This window comes from Drosophila willistoni (genome assembly GCF_018902025.1).
Source record: "Drosophila willistoni isolate 14030-0811.24 chromosome XL unlocalized genomic scaffold, UCI_dwil_1.1 Seg142, whole genome shotgun sequence".
NCBI lineage: Eukaryota > Metazoa > Arthropoda > Insecta > Diptera > Drosophilidae > Drosophila > Drosophila willistoni.
The window spans coordinates 7401860-7420472 of NW_025814053.1; the positions used below are offsets into that span (position 1 = coordinate 7401860).

Sequence of the window (18613 nt, forward strand, 5' to 3'; positions counted from 1 at the left end):
GTGTTAAATTTTATGCAAAACAAGAAAAAGACAAAATGGAATTCATTTTATGAATTTGTTAACTACAAAATGAAATCAAGCCTGGAAAACAATTTCATTTGTTCTCGAAAGTGTGTGTAAAATATGTATATAATTTAAAAGAATGCTGGGCGGGGGCAGAAGAGGGCAGAGAGGGACCACTAATAGTATTAATGCCAGATGGCTTAAATGTCCCATAAGCCAGTCAGATAGCCAAAGACCTTGTAAAGTTCATTTTGTATTTGGAGTATGTGCTTCATGAATTTCATGAGTTTTCTCCCATTTGGCACTGATTATGCAACTCTCTACACAAGGCAAAAAGAGTGTTGTCATTTCGAGCCAACTCGAACTGACTATACTATAAGCATTAAGTTTTACCACCCACCCACACATACACACACACACACACACTAAGCCACCCATCTACACACACACATACAATCTGTATAATTGATGCGACACGGTATAGATAGGAAAAAAGGATGTAGGCAGAGAAACAGAGAGATAAAGAGAGAGAGAGAGCGAGAAAGAGATAGGCAGTCAGCCAAACTGTCCAGAACAGAACCGCAGAACGAACAGCCAAAAATAAGCAATTGGCAGAAAGGCGAGACCATTTTATTTTGCTTCGTTTTCATTTCTCACCGAATTTATTTCTGCTTAAAGTTAACTCGCTAAATACTCTATACAGAATTCATATAAAAAGACCCTCAAATGTTAGCCAACACTGTCTGTAAAAGTCAGGGCTTCTTATTAAAGTTTTCCAGCACTGTCTGAACTGGGAGTTCTCACAAAATGGTTTTACAACACTTAAACAAAAGAACATACAAAGTAAATAAATCCTTTGAACCTCTTACTCTACTGATAACTCAACTCTGCAGATGACTTGCACCTTTGACACTTTACAACACTAATATTATTATTATATAAGACCCTTTTGCAGCACTAAAACCACATTACATATCACAGAGTGAAAGGGCCAACGTGAATAGCTGAAATTAATCACCGCATACCCTAACTTTCGAATGGTTGACAGACCAGCCAACCACTGCTACTCCCAGCAACGAGTTGCCATTAAAGTCATTGCCTGTCCAAGCGTTTCATCTCCAACAGTTTCATCCGCTGGCGTCTCCCTGCTCTGCTCTACCGTGACCTTCTGCTAGGCCAAAATAAACAAAAAAAGAAAAAGACGAAAAAAAACGTTGAGGCAACCAGCGGCATTCCTGACGACGACAACGAAAACGGTAAGGACAACTGAACTCAATGACTGAATTCATTTGCAGGACCATACTACGATTGACTTTCACACACTCACACTCACACGCACACAACCACCCACTAACGCTCACACACTCAGACCCACACACATGTGTTCCCAATATTACTCTATTCGGTTCTTCACTTTGACTTTATTGCCGAAGAAGCTGACGAAAATCTCATCAGATTCTCCTCGATGAAAACGAATTTTGGAATTGGAAATTCGGAATTTGTGAATTTTTGTGTATTTTATGTTCGATTTTGTGGTTTGTGTGTGTGTGTGTGTGTGTGTGAGTGTGTGTGACCGTTTTGTGTTCTGCTTTTGCCATGACATAGGCAGATTATGAATTGGCGATTATGTTAATGAAGCGTGACTACTAAGATATTCAGGCAGTTTATTTATTATCCTTAGATAGTCGTCCCGGGGATTTTAATTAAAGATTTTTCGCGCAATTTTGCAGCAACAACAAAGGAAACAAGAGTAAATGAAAATATGTATGAATGTATGTGTGCGTTGTATATACAAAAGTGGCTCTAAAAAAGTTTGTCTACAAATTTGCTTCTCTTTTTTTTTTGTGCTTTCTTTATTTTCGTTGGTCAAGAGAGATAGCTGAGGCAAGTTGATTGGGTGGAATGAAGTTGGGTAGCTGTGGTCGCCAGCCAGACGCTGCTTTCATAACGTAACAGAATGGATCTGGGATATATATACATATATATATATATGAAAAATATTTCAACCAAAGTATGCGCAACTTTTTTCTATTCAAGCATGAAAAAAAAAGAAAACAGAAATAAAAGCAAAAGAAAGTGCAGCAACATCAAAATAAATCGAATTCAAGTGCTTTAAGAGTATGTGTGTGTGTGTGAGTGTGTGTGAGAGAGAGAGGAAAGAGAAGAGTTTGGTGTAAGGGTTAAGATGAGATGCAAATAAATTGCTTAAAAGTATGCAACAAAAATTTTCAATTTTGTAAGCGAAAGCAAAGCGGCAAATGAAATTGCCCGCAAAGCATGTGTGTGTATGTGTGAGTGAGTGTGTGAAAGAGAGAGATAAAGTTATGCAGCAAAAACAAAAAAAAAACAAAAAAGACAGAAAGACAACTGAAGCATTGACTGTGTGAGCATGAGAGAAGCTTGAAAATAATGCTGGCAGGTAAATGTACAAACGAGCTAACACAGTCACACACACACACACTTATTAAGAAGCGTACATGTATAGTTTGATTGTTGTAGTTTAAGTCCTGACTCTAATCGGATCACCAAGTTAATTTACATGCAATTCAATCAGTGGCTCATTGTCCTTGCTTCTTCTTGCCTCACTAAGTATGCAACAAAAGTTTCCCAAAACTCTCTTATGTACACGTTTGTATGTGTGTGTGCGTGTGTGGGTGTGCGACATCATCAGCATTTGGCAGAGTGCCATCAATTTTCACGTGACTGACAGCCTCAACTCTCGATAGCAGGCAATGTCACTTAGCTAATCCTGGTAGCTAAGAATTCGCCTGCTCTTTCAGTGCTGTTGGCAAAGCTAAATTCAAGGAAAACGTAAAAGGCATAGCCAACCATCAGATAAGCGGAATGCCCAACCAAATAGCAAATGCCATGCCTAAGAGACATGTTTAAGATCTCGCAAATTCGAACCAGCAAACTTAAATTTAAGACTTGCAACAAATATATAGGTATTAATATTTAGCTACGAAAACATCCAAAATCATATCGTTTTCATAATTCTTTCTGAGAGAGCACAAGACTGACTTTCAATGTGAACTGAGTAAGAGGGAGAGAGAGAGAGAGGGAGAGCGGCAAGTCACGGCAGTTGTTACCGTTTAATTAGAATTTAAAATGATCTTCCTTTCTTTGGTGAACATTAGACGCTAATGTACTGTCAATGCCAGTGTTGGTAAACATCATTATCTGCTCACAGCTCTGCTGGCTCCCCTGCCAAACATTTTTTCTATTGGCCGTGATGATATTATTGATAGACTTTACTTAAAAAAAAGCTTCTTTTCATGGCTTTATTTTTCGCATCTTTCCCGAATTTGGGCACGCACACAAAAAACACACACACAAACACATACCCACGCAACCATATGAGCGTGTGTGTGTGTGTGTGTGTGTGTGTGTATGTTCATTTGGCAGTCATTCATCATTTGGCTGCTTTTGTGTGCCTTTTCTCTCTGGTCTGCTACTCATCCTCCATTCTGGCCAAAAAATTTATCTCTACCATGGTTACGACTCTGACAAGTCCAAGAACAGCTCATCAATATGTGTGTGCGTGCGTGTCGATATGTGTGTGTGTGTGTTGGTGTGTGGTTTAAAAGAAGAGAACAAAAGAGAAGAAAGCTGAATTGGCAGGCAGCAGAGCTAGAGCACACATGCACTAACACACACACACACACAGACACAAACACACACGCATTTTCACTTCATTAAAAATTAATTAAAATTCAACATGAGCAACAGCAACAGCAACAGTAGCTAGCGGCTAAGAGTAAAAGTGAAAGAAACCAACTCACTGAGTGGGAGAGAGATAGCAATGGTGAGAGCATTTGGCTAAAGCTGCTGCTACAGGAACGTGCATGTCAATGCGGTCAACTTCAGCTGCTGCTACTGCGGCTTCTGCAACTGAATTGTTAATATATTCTTGTCCTGCAATGCATATGTCTGATTAATTACCACACACGAAATAAATATACATATATATTTCATTTTCAATTTGCACAAATTGTTGAGAAATATCGATATACATACATACTGTCAAATGGAAAAATAATATTTACATATGTACATATATATATTTTATATGGTAAATAAGATTGAGTGCCAATTTAAAATAGTTGTCGATTTCAAATCTAATTAACACTCTCTCTCTCTTCCTCTATCTCTCTTTCTCTATCTCTATCTTCCTCTATCTTTCTCTATCTCCCTCTCTCTCTCTCTCTCTCTCTCTCTCTAATACCAATTTGTCTGTAGCTAGCCAGTTCGACGTTTATCAGTAATGACAATAGACACGTCTAATGAATGTCACACACACACACACACCACATTCTCCTAATCAAATCAAATAAACTCGAACAACAACAACAACATCAGAATGTCATCAAATCACTTCCAAAAAACCGAAACAATTGCCAATACAAAACCGTTTCAATTTGCACGCACCTCATTCATTTTTGTTTGCCCCACGTTCTTTGTTTTCGTTTTTGGCGAAGCCAATTTTAGCCGTCTCCCATGGGGGGACATGGGTACATTGCCGTAGTTTACTATGTCACACAAAAAAAAAAACAAAAAAAAAACAATTTCGTCATACAAACAGTGTTGCAAAATGTTTCTTTTTGTTGGTTTTTTTATTTGGTTTTGTAGTTTTTTGTTAATTCAACGTGTTTGTTCGTTTATGTTGCCTACTTTTCAGCTGCAGTTCGCTTGCCATTTACCACGCCATTCAGGGACAACCCACATCATCGCTTGGTTAGGATAGTTCCCTCTTGAAAATGGGTTAAACATTAACATTAACATTAAACATTAACACTTAAGAGTGCCTCAATGTTCATCTCGATATTATATAAAATCATGAATACCGACTATTTTGTTAATCATTTGGTAAATTGATTTAGGTTAAAAAATTTCATTTGCTTCTCTCAGCTAAAATTTTTAACAAATTTTCGCACTTATCTGAAGAATTACAAAAAGTTCGATTCTCACACTTCTAAAGGGCGTGTCTATGACTATAACAAGCTAAAACATTCACATATATGTATGTACAGCCAGAAAATGGTTATAGGGAGGTTAAGCTAATTGCCAAAACATTAGTATATATTTTTGAAATGTTCATACATATTAGAGAAATACGAGACAAACGAATTCAACATACTCCAATCTCATAATCTCATAATCGAATTCCATAACATTCTCAAAGTAAATATGATTGTTAATGGTAATGGTTAAAGTCGAGTTAATTCCACAATTTCAATGTGCATTTATTCATGCACATAAAACACCATTATGCACACATACATAAACAAAAAGGGAAGTAATCATCGCTGCCATTTCCACTCGACATCTTTCCACTCTCTTTTCCTAAGCATTTAAGCTAAATCAAGGGGAAACAAGTTGTTGTTACATTTCATCTCATCATGTTAGGTAAAACGCAGACGCCCTTGAAACAACTTTCTTTTAAATTCATCACGCACTGGCATAATTGTGTAATGCATTAGGCAAATTACTTTATGCCTTTTGCATTACTCAAACCAAAAGAAGCCAACACTTTTCAGGCCCAATTCAAAAAGAATTTATAATGAAGTTTTTTCTCACTAAGACTAGCTAAAGCTACATACATTCATATAAGGATAAGGCCAACTTAAGAACTTAATATAAAACTCAATAACTATTAAACAGTCACAAAATTATGCATTTTGTTATGTATCATTTAAAATCTAAAGAATGCATTTTGTTCATGTATCATTTAAAATCTAAAGAATGCATTTTGTTCATGTATCATTTAATATCTAAAGAAAGCATTTCCCAACATTGTTAAACCTGGTATTCCTTAGATATGGTAACATTATTATTCCAAACCAATAAACGGTCAGTCTAGCATAAGCTGTCAACAAGAAAACGCGTATCTCTCGACTGTGGACACAATACATTTGATAGACATGATACAAATAATTTAACAAAACAAATATCAAGAAAAAGATAAATTAAGCAAGTCCAACAATTGGCCAGAAATCGGTTTTCCATATATAATATTTGTCTCGTGGAATTTAATGAGGTCTACAAATGGTTAAACAGGTTAGATGTTGATTTAGTTTTCGGTTTGAGTACGTAGGCATTTAGGATTTAACTGTTGTTGTTGGCGGTGTATATGCGTGTGGGTGTGTGTGTGTGTGTGTGGAGAAGGGGAATAATTAGATATGCCGGTGGGTTTAGCAGACTGTGCATAAAACGTTGCACACACATACACACACACACACCATCTACCCAAGCAACCAAGCAAGCATTTCTCATTCGCGAACACTTTGGCACTATGGGGGACAGGACTCAATATGACTCCGAATTGAAATGCCTCAAGAAACTAAACCAAATTAATAACCGAAATTTGCATCGAGTTTGCCCTGAAGTAAACGTTTTTCGATCCCAATTTTCAAAACTAATCTTTTCAACTTTTCAAGTATCCTTAGCTCAAAGTGTCTTATCATTTTTAAAGGTAAAGCATTTTGTTTCAGATCTTTGTCATAAATAATATCTGATTCAGAAAACACAACGAACGAGTCATAACAATTTTAATAATTTACTAAATTTGTCAAACAAAAAAAAAATGTCTAATCCGAATTCCCCTACATCTGGTGACAACTCAAAGGATAATTCTATTGGATGGAATTCAAGAGCTTGGTTTAATTCCTTAAGAATGGACCCAGGTAAGTTCTTTGAAAGAAGTCTCGATTCTCGCTCAACTGACGAAACTTCTATGTCTTCAGGATTTTCACCGGATGACTTTCCTAGAATGGAACCAGCTGAACCAGGCCAGATAATTGAAAGAAATCCCGATTCTCGCTCAAGTGACGGCGACGCAACGGACTCAACAGGAATTTCAGACACAGTTGAACCAGGTGAGATCATTGAGAGAAGTCTCGATTCTCGCTCAAGTGACGTCGACTTAATGAATACCGAAGCTTCTACGTCTTCAGGAATTGCAGACACAGTTGAACCAGGAGAGATTATTGAAATAGGAGTCGATTCTAGCTCAAGTGACGATGACGCAACAGATACCGAAGAAGGTTCTACGTTTTCAGGATTTTCACCTAGACGGGACCAAATAGACACACTTGAACCAGGCGAGATCATTGAAAGAACATTGAATTCTCTTAGACGTGGGGGCAACTCGATGGAAAATAATTCAGCTTCGTCTTCAGGAATTTCACAGAATAATTTTTGTGGAATTCACGAAATAGACACAGATGAATCAGACGATCATATTGAAAGAAGTTTCAGCCCGTGTGTCTTTATTGATTTGTGTATTCAGCTGCCTGGGACTTCTCGAAACCCTCATCGTTTTTTACCAGAACCACAACCAGAAGAAGTGCAAGAACCAGAACCGGAACCTAACCCTAAAGAAGACGATGACGATGACGATGACGATCCATCGCCGGCAAAGCGCTCCCGTAAGCAGGATGCATCATATAGATGCCCAATTTGCCTGGAGTCCCCAATGCATCGTGAGCCCACTGTAACCAACTGTGGTCATGTCTTCTGTAAGGTTTGCATCCTAAGGGCCATCGATGCCTCACACAAATGCCCAATATGTAAGAACAAAATATCGAAATTTGATATCCATCGCATATATATGTAAGAAAAAAATATCTAAATTTGATATCCATCGCATATATATGTTTAACCATGAAGAGTAATACGATCGCCGATCGATGAGCGCTGTAAGAACTTGCTCGATACTTATTGATTTATACAAATTTATCCCCTTTTTTTTTGAATTTCGGTTCCATATTGTCTCCAAAGTTATTTTGTTGAGTTGTGTTAATCTTACGTTTATATATTGTTAATAATTAAATGGTTTCTGGGATGATAGATTCAAATGTGAAATTACTTAATGATCGATATCTAAAAGACACAATTTAGTGAAATTGATGTCTTAATTTTTAAGCCCTTGGAATTTTAATGTAAAACAAAAACAACTTAATATATATAAACATATTTCAAATCTTCAACCTAACTGTTATCGTTAGATTTCTAACATATTTTTCTTAAGCCACGCCCATTGTCCTCAGCCGCCAGCCTCAATGTCAGCATGTCCCTTTGCCAGCTTCAACATTTCAATGTGGTACCGATTCTCCGCCTGTTCTGGTCTGGTTTGTTGTGACGCTTTGGGCCAACTAACACTCAAGTGCATGCATGTGTGTGCCTGTGTGTGTGTGTGTGTGTGTGTGTGTGTGTGTGTGTGTGTGTGTGTGTGCTCCGACTCCAGCTCGAGCTTCGCATTGATGCTGTTCTTGCATGCCTGAGTGGATCCTGGCCTAACCTGGCCTATGCCTATGGGCCTGCTCCTACCCCGATTTAGGTTTCTTCCTTTTTTTTCTGCGCTGTATGTCTTTTATTTCGAGCAGGCAACGCGGAAAAATACCAAAAACAAAAAAAAAAAGGACGAAAATCTGAAAATATACGTAAAATAAATGGGATAAAATCAAATGGGGAGCAAAAACAAAACCGCTTAGAGATGAGAGCTCTAAAGATTCCACCAAAAGAAGAGAGAGAGAGAGAGAGAGAGAGGGAACGTCTAGGAACAACAACACAAATCTCATACTAGTGTGTGTGTGTGTGTGTTTGCCATGCAATTTGAATAATTTAATGAATTTTTATGAGCAGTAAAATGCTTGAAGGATGCACTCTGCCCAAGCCCAAGCCCAAGACCAAGCTCATACCGAACCTCCAATCCTGTCACGGCAACAGACAGCCAGACAGGATACAAGGCAACGAATACGGAGAATAGACTAAACCAGCATCTAGCAAATGTCCTGCACTGTTGCACTGCAAAAATTGCCGTAAATTTGTGGCACGGGAATGGGAAAGTAGTTTTGCAATGTAACCAGGACCGGTTTAACACCAAATGGAATACAATCGAATCTCGAATCAGTAAAGCTATTCCTAGCCAGTCCACCTCAACCCATTGCTAAGACTAGTTGCGAATTATAAGCGGAAAAAAGTGCCAAAATGGAAAGCACTATGTAAAACTCATGCACATCAGCTAAACAACTCAACTTTGAAACGAAAGAGCTTTGATTCTCCCCTTCTTTCTCCCTCTCACTAACACATTTCTCTGTAATACTCCTTTTCTACTCCTATCTTAATTTTGTGTGTGTATTTTTCTAAGAAAGTATCTATAATTGGCTTGAATCCCATCCTGTGTCCTGTGGTAGCGGAAGGATACAAGTTCTGTTATGGGCTTATTCAATTTCACAAAGCGACCAGGCGTTTGGCGAATCTCTGGCTCTCTTCAATTGACTGCCGTGTCACTTCCGACAACGGCAATGGCTATGGCTATGGCCAGAATGCTTCGTCGTTGGTCCACACACTAAAGGCAGCCAGGCGTTGCTGCTGGTTGCTGCTGAATGCATAGCAACAACATGACCAGCAACAACAATGTCATCGCACTCAACCAAACAGTCGACAGTCACCAAATGCAATAAATTTTCAAGTCATTTCAACTTCCGGTGTGTGGCCCCGATTACAGTTTAGTAGCCGTAAATATATAGCGACACATTCTCCTCCATTGTCCCTCGCTTTAACGTCTTAGCCCATCTCAATCTTCTCAACTGCTCAGGCTTTTGCTTTTAAAGCAAATCACAAAAAAAATATGTTTGTATTTTGGTTTTTGTTTCTTTGAGCATGGAATAAAGTTCCCAAAACGCCAAAAGTAATTACAGTTCAATTCCTTGGAGACACGGTGTGAGAGGTTTTCAACACCCACAGACACAAGATGACAGATGCACACACACACACACACACACAGCAGCCATGCAAATTATGATGGAGGGGAAAAGCGACCAAAAAAATGAAAATGAAATTGTAATGGTTTCCTTTTTTGTTCCAGTGCTTCACATAAGGTCACCATCATTCCCATCATCGATCATTTTATAAAGCAGTTGTACTACATAAAGGACATTTCCATATCGTTATAAATATTTACAGTCCTCGAACTAAAATAAGGCCAATCGACTGATGCAGAGAAGATCTCACTTTAAATTGGCAGACAATATCAAAAACCAGCCTGAATTTTAAAATTACTTAACCACATTTTAATATATCCCCAAAAAAAAAAACCCTAGCAAGCTGGGAGAAATAAACAAACACAAAAAAAATTTTGCATTTTAAAACGTTTATTATCCTTTCTGTGCATCACGACGTACTCCCGGTTTAACCACTTCCACAGGAACTAAAGGCCTTCAGAAGGCTCCAGTGGCTCAAAAGGGTCCAGAAATTAAGTAGTCCATGACACGTCCATCAGATCCAGGTACATTTCTTTAAATTTGGAAAATGGCGGAGGAATGGCAATGGATTTCCCTTCGAGAATTGCCAATAAAATCCTCCAAAAAAACCGAAAAAAAAAATATGCGGGCAGGAACAAAAAAACCAAAAGAAAATCTGACAAAACTTGAAATAGTACCCCAAAAACGAAGCTGAAATTTTTGGTTTTTTTTTCGGTAAATTAATGCCGTTTGGAGGACTTCTTCTCATTCTCCCTCATATACTGAGTAACCAATTGGGTATAGATTTTTTGACGTTGGTCTTCGGGCAGCTTTGTAAAACTTTCATCCTCCATTGAGAAGCCGCGTTGATTGCTCCATTTCCTGAATTCCGGAGTTATGTTGGTAATTTTACTTCCCGTGTTATACGGGATGTCTATGCCGGAAGAGCAACTGGAACCGGAAAGATCCTCGTCGTCTTCATTGTCGTCTTCGTTCTCGTCTTCATCGTCGTCGTCGTCTTCATTGTCGTCGTCTTCGTTGTCGTCTTCCTCTTCCTCTACCTCGTCTTCGTCCTCATCCTGCTCCTCAGCCTCAGGTTCGTCGTTTTCAGGGTGCTCTTGAACAAATTGTCCTTGTTGGTTCTCCATAATTTTGAAAAAAAATAACTACTAGACTTTTTTGTTTATAAATTATAAATTATTTGTTGTTTTTCTGTGAATGTTATTTAGAGAAGTAGTGTACACGTTGCGAGTGGAAATTGAACTGATGAAAGTGGATTGAAAACCTAAGGGCATTACATTTTTGTTTGGATTTTGATATAACCCGCCTACTGGGATCGAAAACAACGGCCTACTTTGATCGACATTATTTGTTAGAACTAAAACTTGGAGTTTTTGAAAGTTCTTGGCATCTCTTTAGTTCATTTATTTTGTTTTTTCTCGTTTGATGTGTGTGTTTTTGCCATTGTCATTTCTTGTGGGCGGCTGGACCCACCATTAGATTTGGAAATTGTATTGTTGACTTGCAGTGTCTTTGCCAACGTATTTTGGTACACCATTTCGTTCTTACATCTTCCAATAGCTGTCACATTGTTGCCATCGTCATCGTCCTCGTCCTCGTTCTCCTTCCTTTTTCGCATTCTTCAACATTTCCTCAATCCACTGTCGCATCTCCATCTCGAGTTTTTACCTCCATTGGTCTGGTGATTAGCGCCAAGGCTCGAAGGATGACTGACAGAGATTTTCGTGGGCGAAGGAAGATGTGTGTGGGGGCTGGGGTTGTGGGGAGGGGGTGTCAACGATAACGTCTCTGGGACTGGGAACGTTGGCAAATGATTGCCACTTGAGGTGTAAACGAGCGCATTTTACAACGTCTCAGCTCAGTCGCCGTCTCACTTTCAAGTACTTCAAAATGCCACAAAAAAAGCAAAAAAAAAACGGGAAATATAAAAAAAATGTAGCCAACGGCTGGAGCTAACTAACGATACTTTCATCAGGTTATATACGATTTCAATTTCAAAGCGCTTAAAGCCCATAAATAACTCATAAATAAAGTAAAGAGTACGATGAGAGTAGACTAATTAGATTTATTTATTATTAACTTAATAACATTAAGTTTTGGCTCTTGCGATGAAAATATATTGCCAATGGCTAAAGTATTGATAAAGTGGAAGTTTCTGTTATAAATGAGGACCGACTGTACCATATTTGACAACAATATTATTAATGGCCATTAATCGTAGAGGCAAGCATACAAAAAGTTTTTCACTGTAAGCTGCTTTCCATACTTTAAGCCAATCCTTTGGCAAATTAAGACCACCCAGGCCCACCCACATCTTTTACGACAACAAATCGGTAGAAACATTTCTGTTTACCCCCTAACGGTAGCAATTCGCTTTGCCCAGTGGAGCTCTAGTGGCGACCTCTATGCGAGAGATGAGTAAAAAGTGAGCCGGAAGTCCTAAGGTTCACAGTCATTTGCAGCGCCATCTAAGAAACACGCTCCGAAATGTCGATTAACCGATAGGTTTTGCTCCGAAATGTCGATTAACCGATAGGCTTGCTCCGATAATGTCGACTGTCGATAGCGAAGGACGTTGCCAGACTGTTACTACGGTTTTTTCGGATAATAGCAAATCAAAACAAATAACAAATCAGAAGAAAGAACAAATCATGTCCCTATTTCCAGCTTATGGCAATGCGGACAAGAAGGATGTGGTATCGTCTGAAAGAAAGAAAGAATCCGGCAGTGAGGATTGGAAAACAAATCAGAGCTACGATAAGGCGCAATTGCCGACAACGAGTGCAGCAGCTCCCGCTAAAGAGATTCATTACTCTGACTCCGATTCATACGACTCTTCCCCTTCGGATGCGGAAATCCAGGATGTTGAAACGCCCAATCCTGTAGCCACATGGCCACGTCTCGAATTCGATGGCAAAGATGAGTTTTTCGTGGATAAGAAATGGAACAACATTTACCGTGAATGGGAAACAATACCCCGATTATCGCATCCCATCTACAAGGTGACCAGGCGACAATTGCGAAATGTTGGCGGGGAATGGTATGCAAGAAGCCGGCGAAGAAGCAAACAAAACAAAACATTGAGCTCGAAACGTTCCTCGCAGAGTTTGAAAGCTTCCATTTCGGACAAGGAGATCGACGAGACGCATATGAAAATGAGAGATTTAATCACACTGGTAACCACCGATGACAAGGCTCCTGTGGATTCGTGGTTAGAGCTGAATAAACTGCTCGATATGAATTTGGAGAGATTAACACATTTTGCCAAATCGGAACGGCAAATGCATTACTTGGAAATGGCCCTGCAGGCACACGGTGACAATGAGCAGCTGCTGCAATGTTATATCAATACGGCAAATGTCACCTATCCAGCCAGTCAAGTGAGTAGTTGTCCACATATAAACAGACTTTGAGCAATATATATCGATATCTATTTGTTTTTATCAGGTCGCCACACTTATTGAACGTATGCTAGAAACGAATCCCTTCAATTATTCACTATGGACTGCATTGATTATGGCCACTCAGGGCACAATGGCACGTTGCAATGTGCCCGATGTGTTGAAGATCTACGAACGGAGCATGCAGCGAATGCATCTTGGGCACAGTGAACGAGGCTTTAAGGCAACGAAATCGATAGATTCGGTGGATACAGATGATCGGATGCTTAAGCTCTTTCATAATTGTGTCCTATTCCTGCGTCAAGCATCGCATTGGAATCAAATGTTTGCTTTACTCAAATTGGCTTTGGAGCTAAATGTTCCTGGGCTGCAGTTTGAATGTTTTGAGGCCTGTGCGGCTGACGAAGAGACATTGGATCAGTATGAGGAATTGGTCTTAAAATCGGGCTTACCCATGCCTCAGATTTGGACACGTATTGAACGTTTGCGGCAATCCTATCATTTTCTACCGTATCCACAAATGCAGATAATGCCAGAGGAAGATCTATATAGGGCTGGATTGGATGCCCAGCGTTATGTCTATAACAGTGATATATGCCAGTTGATGTATCCATTGAAATCGGAAAGCAATCGCTTGCATTTGCTACTTTTGGCCGTACAATTGGTCAAAATGCCCTTCATTCATTGCAACGGACTGGCCCAGAGGCTGTGTGCCAAAATCGATCAAATTGGCGAGTCGGATGCCATCGAAATGTTACTAGCTGGTATGGGGGATCGCCTGAGCTATGCTCTAACTAGACCATTTGGCAAAGAGGACTATGACATTGCGCAAATAGAGCTAGCCAAGGTGATGTGTGTGACGCCCAGCTTTATGCCCCATACAATTGGCCATGAATTTTATGCCAAAATGGTGAGCAATTTGCTTCTTAAATCAGCTGAAGCATTCCCCGCCGATGAGGAGAAACGACGTATATTTATTATATTATGGTTTCGATTTGAGCGTGTACGTTTAAGTTTACAGAAATTGAGCAACAAATTTATGGTAAAATATATCAAGTTGGCTGGTCGAAGGATGCGTCATTTACTGTCCCAGGACACGAATCGTGAATCGGCCCGCTTTTACGCAGAAATGGCCATGTTTGAATTCGAAACGTTTGCTCCGCAGGAGGACATCGAATCTGTGTTTCGCATATTTAGAAGCATAATCTCATCACACGCTGATTCCCACACGGATATGGAGAAAGGTGATTTACTCTATGTATATATGATCTATGCCGAGATGCTCATCTCTCGCAATCAATATGATCAGGCACTACAGATTCTGACCTGCATAGCCCTAGAGCGTCATGCCACCACCAACAGCACCACAAATGTTGAAATGGAATCGAATCTGGCCCTTACTGAAGGTGAGAGCCTGGTTAAAATGGAGTTTCAAAAGTTTCTAGATCAACCCAAAGAAATGAAATTGGAGGAGTATTTCGTTAGCCATAAATGGTTAATTTTATTACGTGCTCGCTGTCTGCTATTTCACCTATTGGATAAGGCCAACGAGGCAGGCAAACTATTGCAGAAACTTCTCCGAAGTCACCTGAAATTGGATCATTTTCAGCAGTATCCACATGAACGAAAGAATTATATGCGAGAGCGAATTCAAGAATTGAGACTGACTCTCTCGCAGCTGCCCCACAAAATGACTACTTCTTATGGACTGGGTGGACAACTGGTGCCCATTTTGGAGGAGGCTCTCAGTGAGTTTCCACGAAATCATTATTTTCTCCGGGAATGGGCTAACTTATCCACCTTGCCATGGTTTAGACTACGTTCTGTTCTCATACGCACCAGATCGGGCATATTATCTCTACTTCATGTGCTCACAGCTGCTCAGTGTCGTTTAGTTATATCCCCAGTGATCCAGTCCAGCAATTTCACTCCAGAGGATCAAATGCTACAAAAACTGCAAAATGAATACTATGAATCCGTATGTCGTCAACGCATTCTCAACATGTTCGAAGCACTGCTGCCCAGTAATCCGCATCGCTCGGATAATCAGGCCAAACAATATGAAATTTTGCGACGAAATTCACTATTTTGGCGTTGTTATTTGCAAATTCTCTCAGATAAATTGACCAGCTTTGCATCGAGTCATAAGTGCCTGCTGACCGCATTGGACGAGTGTCCCTGGGACAAGGCCCTCTACATGGATGGCGCTGTCTGTGTTCCGCAGGAATTTGATCATCTTCAAGATGTTATGACCGAAAAGGGTTTGCGTATCTATGCTCTGCCCGATGAGATTGATGTCCTTAGAACAGCAGTACAAAATTACCGTAATTAGTTACATCATAGTGTATAGAATAGTCTCTACTTATAATGATAAATACAAGTTGGTGTACACATATCTTGTAGGAAATGTTTCAGTTTCATTGTCAATATCAATTGAAAAGATTTTCTTGCTTGCATACATTCTCAAGGCCAAACACATAAATATTGCGTATACGCCACAGTGCGAAAACAAAAACAAATAAAAACCCCCCAAAAAGTTTCAATTGCGGGAAAAGCTTTTCGTGGCAAAAGCTTCTTAAATGCAAGTTGAAACTTACTGATGGATGATAGATGGAGAGATGGATGGATGAATGGATGGCCGTTTGTGCGTTGGCTCATTTATGTATGTCTGCGGAACTTTAGCTCTACGCATTTGCCATCCCGGCCAGGACAATCAGTCCAAAGCCAACGTCGTGCGTTAGCAGACGAAGCAAAACATTAGGCCGGCAGCACCAGCTTCTGTTATCAATTTGGTTTATAGGTAAATTTTTTTAGGTCAAGAAAGAAAATGTTACAATTTCAGATAATTGAATCTGTGCCACAACTAAAAGTAGTGAGTGTTTATTTATTTGGGGGTAGACTGTTGGGGGAGAGGGGGTCAGCATGGCGCGCTGGGGTACTATGGCGCGTTGGGTTCAAGTTCATAGACTAAACAGCGACAAACTGACGCTCTTCCCACAGTAAACACAAAAGTAGCGACTTACCGGCGCTCCAAAGCTCTCTATCTCTCTCTCTCTGTCTCTGTGTGAGTGTTACACTTTATTAATTTAACAGCACGGAAATAGCTCAGTTCAAAAATTCATAGACAAGTCTCTCTCCCAGCGCACACTACAATATCTTGCTCTCTATCTCATATACATTTACTCTCTTTACTTTGGCGCTAGATCCAAGTTTAAACAAAAAAAAAAAACACATTGGAGCGCACTTCAACTTCCAGCATAAGGAAAATCAGTCTCCTTTCTCTCTCTCTCTCTCTCTCACTCACTCACTCCAGTCATCTCTCTTCTGCAAAATTTGGATTCTATTCTCGTATTTGATTTAGAGAGGGGCAAAGCGGTGGCGCAGATTGTTGCTCGGCACTTTTTGGGGCTCGTGTCGATTCGGTCGGTTGGCCTCTCGTTGCGAAAGCTTTTTGGGGTCTCTGGCAGCTGATTCCGCTCACTCGCTCGCTTGGTCGAACGCTCGCTCGCTGGCTCGCTAGCTAGCTTTGGCCCTGGTTGATTAGTTTAGTTTTCTGATTTCAATATATGTAATTAATTTCTGTTTCTGTTGCGGGTACGGACGGACGCGTCGCGACGTTTTGCGCTCGCCAACAAAATAAAAAGAAAAGCAAAAAAAACAACAAAAAATAAAACCAAACGAAACGAAAAAATACACACACACACTCACAGTTTAAATACAACAACAATACAAAACACGCTTCCAAAAAAGAAATACAATAAAATAAAAACAACAACAACAACAAAAAATACAGAAGACTATAAAACGAAACAAAAATTTCTCTGTGTGTTAATTTTTCTTTTATTTGATATAAATAAATATACATAGATATGTATATACAATAATATATATATACATATATATATTTTTTGGTTTTTGTTTTTTGTTTCTCGGTTGGTTTATATATAATTTTTTACGTTTTTTTTTCGTTTTTTTTTTTGCCCGCCAAGAAAATGCAAACTAATACGCTCAAAAGCTATATACAAAATGCCGGATTAAACAAAAGTGGAAAGTGCAGGAATATTGTGTCCTACAACAACAACAACAACAGTTGCCGCCCATCAAATTGATTATTACAACAAAACGAGAAAAAAAAAACCAACAATAAATAGATTTAAAGTGTACAAAAAAGAATGAAAAAAAAAGTGCAAAATTAAAATAAAAATCCCCAAAAAAGAAAAGAAATATATATAAAAAGAAAACCAAAAAAAAAAAAAAGGTGATTTAACAATCTTGAAATTTGAGATCTGTAGATTTGTAGATCTTTTTAAGATATTGCCAACAAAATGTATTCAGCTTACCCCCTCATCATCGACCTATGCCAAAATTCCACACACACACACACACGCACACACACTGCCAGCAAATTAACATATTAGTGAATTTCCAGTTTTCAAAATTAAATTTCCAATTAGGCTTTTATTTCACTCTTTTTTTTCTTATATATTTTTTTTTTGTATTTTTTCTTTTGCCTTTGTTGCTATTTTATGTATGTACATAGTTGCCGATCATAAAGCAAAAAAAAAAAAAATAATAATAATAAAAAATTACGTTCAATACAAAAAAAAAAGAAAAAAGTTTTTTTTCGATTTTTTTTTTTTGTCGTTTTCAAGGTTTTGGTTGTTGGTGTTTTTAATGTGCGTGTGTGTGTGTGTGTTTTTGTTGCTATTTTATTTTATTATTTTGTTGTTGTTGTTATTTTGAATATCTAACGATATTTGTTGCTGTATGTATGTATTTATGTATGTGTGTGTGTGTGTATGTACATACATATACATATGTATATATATATTTTTTTTTAATACTTAATTTCGTCGTTGACGACGACGACGTCGACGTCGCATGCCAGCTTCAATTTTGACGTTGACTGCTCTGCGGCATTCAATCTTCCATCTCCTATCTTCGAGCCCCTCAAAACACCACCCCGCCCCCCAACGTATTGGCGCCCAAACACCCGCACCCGCACCCCCAACCATCGTCATTCAATTGCGTCGTCAATGTTTGTTTTTAAAGTTGTTAATAATTATACAATAATCAATTGCATATTGTCGACGACAAATAACGTAAATAACAATCGAACTAAAGCCGCCAAATTGTTGTCTTTTCCTCTCTCTATCTCTCTGTCTGTCTCTTTCTATAATTTTTTGTGTATGCATTTGTATTTTCTTTTAATGTTTATTGTTGTTGCCGGACTGCATGAACATATTTTTTTTTGTTTTATTTTTTTATACATTTTTTTTGCTCTCCCTTGTATATTGTTGTTTTTTTTATTTTTGCTGACGTCGCGTCTGAAAGCAGAAAGCAGAAGTTGAAGAGCATGAAATGAAACTCACACACACACACACACACACACACACACACACACACAGACACAGCTTAGACAAACTGAAAGCAGAACAGCAACAG

General features: G+C 38.9%; 3 protein-coding genes across 6 annotated transcripts; 2 read left to right on the top strand and 1 right to left on the bottom strand.

Annotated features, from left to right (window-relative positions):
* The first annotated feature begins 988 nt into the window (after window positions 1–988).
* LOC6644497 lies at window positions 989–7851 on the top strand. 4 transcript variants are annotated; one of them, XM_047011537.1, is made up of 4 exons: window positions 989–1259; window positions 6495–6686; window positions 6747–6878; window positions 6942–7851. In XM_047011537.1, the coding sequence occupies exons 2-4, from the start codon at window positions 6587–6589 to the stop codon at window positions 7616–7618; spliced, it is 909 nt and encodes a 302-aa protein (XP_046867493.1). In that variant the 5' UTR covers window positions 989–1259; window positions 6495–6586; the 3' UTR covers window positions 7619–7851. The 4 variants fall into 4 exon arrangements, with proteins under 4 accessions (XP_046867493.1, XP_023032780.1, XP_046867494.1 ...); XM_023177012.2 differs by having other exon boundaries at window positions 6629–6686; XM_047011538.1 differs by lacking the exon at window positions 989–1259 and adding an exon at window positions 5869–6060.
* Window positions 7852–10486: 2635 nt separating this feature from the next.
* On the bottom strand, window positions 10487–11385 carry LOC124460561 (nonsense-mediated mRNA decay protein 2-like). The gene is made up of 2 exons (XM_047011599.1): window positions 11241–11385; window positions 10487–10878 (listed from the first exon to the last, which is right to left on the bottom strand). Exons 1-2 carry the CDS (start codon window positions 11383–11385, stop codon window positions 10487–10489), a joined length of 537 nt encoding a protein of 178 aa, XP_046867555.1.
* Window positions 11386–12351: 966 nt separating this feature from the next.
* On the top strand, window positions 12352–15575 carry LOC6644495 (nuclear exosome regulator NRDE2). Its single transcript, XM_002067379.4, has 2 exons — window positions 12352–13147; window positions 13215–15575. The coding sequence occupies exons 1-2, from the start codon at window positions 12419–12421 to the stop codon at window positions 15498–15500; spliced, it is 3015 nt and encodes a 1004-aa protein (XP_002067415.3). The 5' UTR covers window positions 12352–12418; the 3' UTR covers window positions 15501–15575.
* The last annotated feature ends 3038 nt before the right edge of the window (window positions 15576–18613 follow it).